A 9,937-nucleotide genomic window follows, 5' to 3' on the forward strand; every position below is an offset into this window, starting at 1 on the left:
TTATAAATGTATTGGTCCTATGGATATCATTTTTTGTGGAGTGTCTGTTCAAATCTCTTAACCGCTTCTTACTGAGCTATTAAAATTTTTTTACTGATTGGTAGGAGTTCTTTAAATATTCTGGGTATGAGACCATGATTTTTTTTAATAGGTTGTGGTAGGCAGAATAATGTTTCCCCTGCTAAAGATTTCCTGCCCTAATCCCCAGAACTGGTGAGCATGTCACCTTACGTGGCAAAAGGGACTTGGCAGATGTGGTTAAACGAAGGATCTTGTGATGGAGAGATGGTCCTGGGATACCCAGGTGGGCCCACTCAAATCACATGAGTCCTTCAGAGAACCTGTTCTGGCTATACCCAGAGGGCGATGGGACCATGAAAGCAGGGTCGGAGTGATGTGCTGTTGCTGCTTTGAAGATGGAGAAGGGGCCACGAGCCAAGGAATTCCAGGGACCTCCAGAAGCTGGAAAAGGCCAGAAAACAGACCCTCCCCTGGAGACTCCAGAAGGAACCAGCGCTGCTGACAACTTGCTTCTAGCCCAGTCATACCCACGTCGGACTTCTAACCAGCAGAATTTTGTGATAACACGTTTCCTTTGTTTTTAAGCCACTAAATTGTTGTTAATGAGTAGAGACAGCAGTAGAAAACTAATAACCTATGTGTGACCAAGGGATTCTATCCCTCTGTGACTTTTATTTCCTACGTTGTCCTTTGATAAACAGAAGCTTTTGATTTAATGTGGTTGAATCCATCCATCTTTTCCTTTATTCCCAGTGCTTCTGAAGTCCCAGTTAAGAAACCTCTCCCTGGCCCTAGAGATTGAGAAACCTCTCCTTTACCATCTCCCGTCAGGCTGTTCGGCTTTGCACACTGAGGTCTACAATCGCCCCGAAGCCGGGTGTGAGGCCGGGCCCCCCGGGGTTTTGTGTGGTATGTGGACAGCCAGCTGCCCTTGCTCCGCTGGGCGGATGCAGCCCTCCCTGTGGACCTGTGTTTGGTGTTTCAGCTGCTCTCCAGGGAAGCTGGCCCAGAGCACCCACTGCATTGATGGAAAGCCGAAAGGTCCCTGTTTAACCACCCCCCTTTTTAATGAGAGTTTTCTAGTCTCAGAGTGACCTGTTTAAAGATGAGTGAAGATGCTGTGAGCAATATCAGGAAGAGGCAGGTGACTCTGGGTGATGGAGGGGACATCCCCCCAACCCCATTGATGAAATTAAGGCTGGGGCTGATGCTTGCCCTCTAGGAACACCAGTGGTTGCATCTGCTAAGTGGGCTCCCTAACTCTCCCTGACTGGGCCACAGCCCCTGCTGTGGATAGGCTCTGGGAAAAAATACTCAAAACAGCTGATGTTTGAGGACGCAAATGAAAACTGGGAGGAGAAATATCTGCCAGAAAGCAAACGGTTTTACAACATGACTCTTCTTCTGGTGAGGCTGTGGGGCACAAGGGTTCAGACCCTTTGATGAGAGAGAAGGGGCTGGACAAGCAGGTCTTGTTCAGCAAAGGGGCGGCGGGGGAGCCTGTGTGCAGGCCTTCGCTGGGGACTGAGTGAGGCTTTGGGAGGCCGCAGGCAGGGGGCCCGGGGAAGTGTGGGGTCGGGCCGCCGGCCCCGGCCACCTAGGTGAGCCGCACCTTCATCGTGGATGCCTTGTAGCTGTAGTTGTACCCTCTCCACGTCCTCCAGTTGACACCATTGGCATAGCTTGTGTGCGGCCCCCCGAGGTAGCGGCCGTTCAGGTTGGACGAGTGACAGCTGTTGTACCACCAGGCCCCCTGGTATTGCACTGCACAGTTAGAGGAGCTCTGGTCGTTGTCTTGGTCTTTGGTGGAGAAGAACTGGTCCTTGTGGGGTGTCAGGGAATCACCTGCTCAGGAAGGAGTGTGGGTGTTGCTCGGGCTGGAGGGAGCCTGTCCTGCCGCCTGCCCAGCGCCACCTCCCTCTAGAGACTCGTGAGCTGACCCCCAGGGCGTCAAGATCCTGCCTCACCCTGGGGCAGATGGAGCCTCCTGGTCCAGGAGCTCTGCCCCAGGGCGCATGCCTCCCTCCTCCAGCGTCACCTGTTTCCTCCCGGCTCCCCCAAGACCACCAGGACCCGCGCCGGCCTCTCCCCTGAGGTGCCCTCCCTTTCCCAAGCCTGCATCGCTCTTCTGGGCTTCCTACCCACTCCCTGGGTTGCGCGGTCATCCCAGAGGGACAGCACGGCCTCATCCCGGGGCCCCTTGCTCTATCTTCAGCCCTGGGTGTGCAACTCACCCCAGCTCCCGTAGCACCCCACTGCCCTCCTGACCCCTGCCCGACCCTCAGCTGTACCACCTGCAACGTGGAGAGGAGGGTCCCTTCCCTGCTCCTTCCCTGGAGGCTCAGAGGAGGCGTGCGTGTCAGAGGGGTGCTTGAAGGCTCCCATTAGCAATACTCCCCCCCACCACGCCCCGGGAGGGCCTTGCTCTCTGCAGCTCTGGTTCAACACAAGCAGACAGGCTCCTACCACCTTTCCTGAAAGAGTGCACACTGGGAATTCTCAAGAGGATGTGCCGTAAGAGATGCCTCCCCACATCCTGTGACCGGGGTGTCTTTTTGGCAAAGAACATCCCACAGGGTTTGTGTTCCGTGGAGCCCAGTTTGGGAATATGGCTCTAAGGGCTCATAGGAAATGACCATCCTCTTCCAGGTGTTAGCAGGGAAAGGGGTCAGTGACCTCAAGCCCCACTCAGAACAGCTCACTGCTCTGCAGACACAGCCTGGGAGCGGTAACTGATGGTGTCACTGGTCCCCATGCTACACAGAGACTCAGGTACCTTCGTGTCTGCATTCAAAGATGGAGAAGTTGGACCCAGGGAGGGGAGCCCCAGCCCAGGGTCACTCAGGGGAGACAGAGCCAGGATGCTCAGCAGGTCCTCTCTGCTTCCCCAAACCCTGCACTGAAGCCCAGGCCACTGCTGTGCCCCGCGCGGACTCTCACCTGCGCTGCCCTCGACAAAGGCTCCCAGGACCAGCTTGTACTTCTCTGCCTCACCCGCCATCTTGAATGACTCGTACTTGGCAAACTTGTGGTTGCCCTCAAAGTCCATGAGGTCTACCCGGAGCTCGCTGCTTCCTGTTAGAGGTGGGTGCTCAGGGCCCAGCAGAAGGGACCCTCTGCCTCCGGGCACGGGGGGTGGGAATGTGGGTTTTAGGGGACGTCTGAACTTGGCATCGGGGACAATTCACCGGGAAGGTGTGAGGGGCTGGGCTGGTGGGAGGACCTCAGGGATGGCCCCCTGTTTTCAAATAGCTCCCCTGCCGTTCCATCAGCCATGCCTGAAATTCTACGGTCGGTGTACCTCGGAGGGCATGAAGCCTCGCTCTAGTTTGAAACCCTAAATTCTTCTGCAAATAGCTGTGAATGCCACGGCAGGAAATCTTTGTATGTGTAGTTTCTTCTGCAAGAATTTCAGGCCCACGAGTGGACCTGAGGGAGTGGAAGGATTCAGAAAGCATTTACAGGTTTGCCGTTGACCTCAGGACCAGCTGTGAAGCTGATGCTGTGGAACGGAGAAGTGGGGTGAGGGGCCTGCGTGGGGACCGCCACCTGCACTGAGCAGGAGAGGCAAGGGAGGGGGCTCCGTGGGCCTAAGACCCCAGTTTCAAGGAAGGACCAACAGGTGGAAGTGGGAGAAGGGCCGCCCCAACCCAGATGGCGTCCTCCTCACTTCTGACTCTCGGGTTCTAGATATGATCGGTCCCGAGACCAGAAGTCGTCTTCACTCCAACCATCCACCTCCTCCGATGTGAATGCTCAGAGCGTGTAAGAGAACACGTGTCCTAGGTTCTCAGGGTAATAACCCTTCCGGCTGTCACACGTGACCACCCCTGGGCCGAGGAGGAGCGGGGTCCTCTGGTCCACGTGGCCCAGGGCTAAGGTCACGGGCATGTGGATTTCAGGCACCCCACCACAGAGCCCCTGGCCGTGGCCCTACCCTGGGAGGTCAGCGCGTGGATGTTTTCATTCCCCAGCCAGAACTCTCCCAGCTGACTGCCGAAGCCCTGCTTGTACGCGGCCCAGTCCCGGTAGAAGTCCACAGAGCCGTCTCTCCTTCTCTGGAAAACCTGCACACGATGGGGAGGGCTGGGGAGACGGGGCCCCACTGCCGTCCCCCCACAGAGCACCCCGGCCAAACGTGGGAGCAGCATTGGTAGTTCACAGGCATCACAGGCCGAGGACCAGAACATGGGTCTCATCAAAGAGCCCAAAGGCAATCAGGGACACCCACATGGGACCAAGGAGGAAATGGAGGCTCAGAGAGGGCAGGTGACAAGCCCAAAGCCACACGGCTGGAGAGGAGTGGGCACCTCCGGGCCTGAGCCCACAACCCTGAGCCACGGCACTCCTTCCCATATGGGTCCACACCCCCGTCCCCTGACATTTCTGATTCTCCCGACCTCGTGAACGGACGGGGTCAGCCTCAGCCTGGAGGGAGTGGACGGTCTCACAAAGGCCACTAAAGAGAGATCTGCCACCAGGTGAGGCTCCCAGGCACACCCACCCTTCCCCAGGAACCCCACGGCCATCACTGGGTCCCCCCCACTCACGGTCCACCCCCCGCCATCCACGTCCATGTCACACAGCACGGTCAGGGGCCGGCAGTCGGGCAGGTAGATGGTGTGCCAGCCGCTCAGGAAGTGCCCCCTGGTGAGCAGCTCCTTACAGGTCCGAGGTCCTGGGGAGGGAAGCCGGGGAATGGACTCCAGGAGAGGAGCTCTGGGCGGGGCAGGGGGGAGGAGGAGGGGGGAGGAGGGAGAGGCAGGGACACATGCCTGGGGGAGGTGGGCTCTGAGTCCTGGGACAGAGACGCAGCCCCCAAGGCCACCCGGCTGTGACGGCCAGGCCCCGTCGACCTGGCCATCCCCACCTCCCAGGGCTGCCCACGCCTAGTCTCCTGGGCACCTGGCCTCCTCCAGGAATATACTCGAGTTACCCAGGCAATGGCTGCCTATCACTCGGGTAAGTGGGGACTAAGATATGCGCAGCGAGGGTTTTGTCCTTGGAAGGTGGGACCTGAGTCTGGGCAGCTGGCCTTCTGGTCGAGCCCCCCTCCCCCTCCCTCAGCAAGAGCAGGTCCAGGCGGAGGTCCGGGGGTCAGTGTGTGCGCAGTCACCTGTGGCACAGGAATGAAGCTGCCCCGGCTCTCCTGTTGTGGGGAGAGAGGACATGCACGTCACACGCCTGGAAACAGCACCCCGGGCCCCTCAGCCCCGTTGCTCCGTGAACACAGCGTGGAGAACGGAAACCGTTATCCAGCTCTTTGCAGGACTATCAGCCTCCAGCCCTGAGGATCAGTTCCTCGACTCAGCATCACTGGGTTTGCTTGGCCTGCCTGGGGGCTAGCGGCCAGCACTGTCCCGCGGGGCACTAGCTGGACCGCCGTGCCGGCCACCTCGCCTGGGCTTCACGGCTCACGGCGGTGGAGGATCAGCGCCCCCAGGCCTATCGCTTTCCACAGCCCGCGTCTCCATCACAGCCTCTGGTTGTGGAAAGTACTGGGGAGCGTTTGGGATGTGAGTCTGGGCCCCAACCTTGCACTTTGTATTTGTAGCCAGAGCATGGGACTGTGTCTTGGAGTTCTGCCTTTTCTTGCTTTTACACATTTTTAAATAAATGAGCATAAATCAGAGCATTATAAGCAAAATGTCCAAAATCATGTAGTAAGGCAGCATTGCCAGTCACCTGGGTCCAACTCTGGAGCCTCTGGGCTTTGAGCGCTCACCGGCCACTGACAAAGCATGCCGGGCTCAGAGGCCCCTCCTCCCGCACCCATTGGCTGCACAGACAGGGCCAGGGGTGTGGTCTGAGATCCTCCCCCAGGTGGTGCTGGGCATGACCAAGGCCTCTGGGACCCCCCAGCCCCTGCAAAGCCTGCCCAATGACCCCAGGGAGGCGGGTTCTCACCTTTCTCTCCGCCCGCGCCATTTTCTCCTCGGTCTCCTGGGGAGAGACAGGAGATGCACAGGACGTCTGGTCAGTGGACATCGACCCTCCGCTCTGGAAACCACCCAAGTGCTCAGTTCTTCGGGGGCTGGGGCGTGGGGGACGCGGCGGAGGCTCTGGGCACCACACACGCATGCTCCGTGGCCCACACCTTTCCAATGCCTGGGTCTCACCCGGGGGAGTTCGGGGGACTCAGAGGCCTGGATTCTTCCCTGGCTTATGAGAAGCTGCTCTGGACCTGGGGCCCCGGACCCGGCACCCAGGTCACTCGCTGTCTCGAAGCTCTTGGGAAGCAGGAAAGAGGACAGGTGCCGCTCTGTCACTTGCCCCCTCCCTCTCTCTGTCTTCTCCCATCTCTCTCTCCACCTCCTCCCTCTCTCTCTCTGTCTGTCTCCATCTCTCATGTCTCTGTAGACAGGCCCCGGGGTCCTGCTCAGGGGTCCTAGCTCTTCATCACCTTTAGTACCTTTGGGCCCGGCCGGCCCTGCCTTCCCAGGGACTCCGGGAGAACCTCGTTCTCCTGTAAATTCCAAAGATAAATCATTGAGGAAAAGGCAACCTGAAGAATTCTACTTGAGCATCTCTGCTCTAAGGAATTCAGTCCTGACCCTCCCATCCCCGCTGCGGTATCCTCAGGAACACTGCCCTGGGACTCAGGCCGAGGGTGACAGCACACAGCGGGGACAAAGCGCTCACAGCCACCCGGTGCCGAGTGGCCGGCACGCCAAGCTCGGGCCCCAGGGAACCACCAGCGTTCTGGGTCCCGACCACCTCAGTGTAGCAGCCCAGATCCAGGCCACCGTCACAGAGCCCCACCGGCTACTTGGGGGCCTGGGACCAAGAGCACGTCCTCAGAGACCCTGTCACACCGGAGCCTCGGCCCATTGGCTCTGGGAGGGAGGAGGGACCCTGCCCTGTGCTCAGCCCTGGATGCAGGGGCGGTCGGGCGCAGTTACGCATCCCTCTGTTGTGGTTCTCGCTCCACCTCCAGAGAGGAGGAGTTGGGAGCCATGAGGCCTCCCAGGTCTGCGTTACTGATGTGAGCAGGGGGCTAGGACCACCCAGGGCCCCTGCCCCTCCTTCTGAGCACTGAGGGGAGGGTCAGGAGATGCGGCCCCAGGCTCAGCCAAGGCAGCAGGAGCGTCTGCCGGCGGGCTGCCCTCCTCGGGGAGTGTGGGTGTGGGGCCGAGGGGGCGCCGGCTGGGCTTGGGGCGGACTCACCACACCCACGGGTGGGCAGCCCCCCATCCCGGCCCCTCCCCCCAGTGTCCCCCCAGCAGGACCCCCAGCCTGGAGCCCATCGTGGTGAGCACACGCAGCCCTCCCATCCCCAGGAGGTGCCCTGGGTGCCCACGGCCCCTGAGCTGGATACCTCCTAGGACGTGAGAGGCTGGGGACCTCTGCACTGGCCTTGTGTCCAGAGCCCCTGGAGCGTCCACTCACACGCAGGCCCGGGGCACACTCACCCCTTGAGCTGTGTGCACACCTGTCCTTCATACCAGGCTCGGGGCTCGAAACCCCACAAGGGGGCCACCACGTCGACGGGAGAGCTGTGGGGCGCTCGGGGGCCTTCATACTGAGTTGAGGTCCAGCTCCACCCTCCCTGGTGATGGCTGACTGCTCTGAGCCCCAATTTTCTCATGTGCGGTACAGATAGAAAAAGCTGGGGCCTCAGTTTTCAGGTGACAATACCGAGGTACGCAAGGCTTGGAACTCTGGCCCATGGCCACGTGAAGCCAGGGCTGGATCGAGGACCAGGAAGCGGGTGTTCTATGAAAGTATACCCAAATGTGAGCTCATAGACTAGCTGAGACCAGCCCCCTCCTCAGGGAATGACAGGTCCTGGTGGGCCTCGGGGGTCGTTCCTGACGCCAGCTCTGAGCAGGCTCGTGACCCAAGCTCCCGACCAGAGACCTGCAGGGGGCACTGCCCACCCGGGGTCTAATTGGAGAAGAGCCGGTGCTCAGTGACCCCCACCCCCGAGCCAGAGCACGTACCCTTCTGTCCACTGGCGCCTGCCTCTCCTTTGGGCCCTGCGGGTCCGGGCAGCCCCGGGCAGCCTCGGAGGATGGAGAGCTTGTCGGAGCCCTCCAGGCCCACCAGCTTCACCTCTGCAGAGAGACACAGGGAGCCAGTCAGGGCGCTCGTCCTGGGCCTGCGAGTCCTGCAGAGCTGGTGACAGGCCACCCGAGCCACGGGGATCTGCCATGCAGCGACCTCGGCCTGGGCCCTTGGCTGTGGCCAGAGTCACCCGTCTCAGGTGAATGGTCAGCCTGGCAGTGAGTTTCCCGCCTCTGGTGGGCACTGGTCAGGTGTGGGCACTGGTCAGGTGTGGAGGTGATGCAGGGCAGAGCCCTGGCCTTGTGGTCCACCCTGCCTGAGCCAGCCTCCCCGCAGCCTCATTGCTGTGTGTCCTTGGGCAAGTCACTCAACCCCTCTGAGCTCTGTCTCTTCGGCGCCCAAGTGGAGACAGGAACAGGGCTGTGGGGAGGATTAGATTAGATAACGCAGAATTTAAACTTCTTAGTATAATTCATGGCATTTTAAAAGAGCCTCATAAACAGTGGGTGCTTTCACTAAATAACAACAATAAATATTTAAAAGACTTGGGGAATCTGGGTCAAAGTAACATTTTCACCTCCAGACCTTGGACTTTTGACCATAGAATTCCTGAGCTCGAAGGGGTCTGTGTAGGTCCCCTGGAGAGGGGACACATTTGATCCAAGGACTCAGAGCAAACTCCAGTAGAACCGGAACCAGAGATTCATTTCCTTCTCAGAAAAAAATAATTAATTTTGTTGATTTCAAAACTGAAATGTCCTCACGAGAGACAACTTCGAGGATGTGGGAATCAGCTGTGCTCTCACGGGAGACACAGGCAACTGTCGTTTTGGGGTCTGTCTCCAGCTGGAACTCTCTCACGGGGGCAGCCTTATGCTTCCCCCATAAATACGTCCTCAGCTCAGGCGGAGGCTGGTCTGTCCTCAGGGGCAGCCTCTTGCCAGGTGTGGGCCCCATCCACCTGCGTGGGATCGGGAGGGAGACCACAACCCCCTCTTAGACCCGAATCTGCTGAATCGCACGCTCTCGGGTAAAAGCCAGAAATCTGCACTAACAAACCCCAGGTAAACGTGGGAGCCCTTGGATTAGAACATCTTAGAACATCTTTCTGAAAAGTCCAGGAGAAGACAGAGAAAGTGATGGGCATGGTCCTTCTCCTCGGTGGCAGAGTCGAGACCTGGCTGGGAAGCTTGTGGGGCCAATCACAGGCTTGAGAGTTGGGCAGACCTGGGATTAAATTCCTGCCCCTCCCCCTCTGACCTGTGTGACTTTGGACCTGTCATGTCTTAGTCTGAAGATGAGCTGTTGAGTCTTCAGAAGAAGACGCATATGGAGGGTTTAACCCTAGATACTATTTGTGGTCAATGAGTGGGTAGTTACCAGCTTTCAGGGACTGGAAATTCAGGTCCATCTCACCTGGACAGGTGTCTGCAGTCTGGGCGGCCAGGGTCTTGAAGCACAGGAATAAAAGGAGCTGGCCGGTGGGCCCCAGGGCCACGGCCACTCCACTCAGCTCCATGTCCTCTGGTCTTTGACCTCGCTCTTGTGAGCAGGGGAAGCCAGCCCTTGCCTGGGCCTGTGGTTTCTCAGCTCCCACAGGGACACCCACTTCCTGCAGCCTCTCTGGTTACACCAACAGGAGGTACCAGTGATGGCAAAGGGTGTTTCCTTCCTGCGGGGCCCCACCATGCTGCCCGCTGAATCAGGCTCACTTCCCCTGGCAGGATACTCCATTCCCAGTCGAGAGAAGTCCCAGGACCCCTCTGTTGGAAAGGGTCTGCCTTCTTTGTGGCTTAAGGAAAGCCCAGTCCCCAGACCCCCTCCTCATTACCCAACTACACCCAAACAACACTCTGAGACCTTGACTGGGGTATAAGGAGGAGTTGGCTAGAGATGCTCCTTCCCTCGC

The 9,937-nt window shown here is 58.9% G+C and overlaps 1 protein-coding gene across 1 annotated transcript; it reads right to left on the reverse strand.

The window, feature by feature from the left end:
• Window positions 1-1,433: 1,433 nt before the first annotated feature.
• LOC307054201 (ficolin-1) lies at window positions 1,434-9,547 on the reverse strand (the record flags this gene model as incomplete). Its single annotated transcript, XM_079705787.1, has 9 exons — window positions 1,434-1,866; window positions 2,962-3,096; window positions 3,959-4,088; window positions 4,572-4,699; window positions 5,138-5,170; window positions 5,929-5,964; window positions 6,434-6,487; window positions 7,965-8,078; window positions 9,445-9,547. 9 exons carry the CDS (start codon window positions 9,545-9,547, stop codon window positions 1,619-1,621), a joined length of 981 nt encoding a protein of 326 aa, XP_079561913.1. The 3' UTR covers window positions 1,434-1,618.
• Window positions 9,548-9,937: the final 390 nt, after the last annotated feature.

Source organism: Hyperoodon ampullatus (genome assembly GCF_949752795.1).
Source record: "Hyperoodon ampullatus genome assembly, chromosome: 6".
NCBI classification, from domain to species: domain Eukaryota; kingdom Metazoa; phylum Chordata; class Mammalia; order Artiodactyla; family Ziphiidae; genus Hyperoodon; species Hyperoodon ampullatus.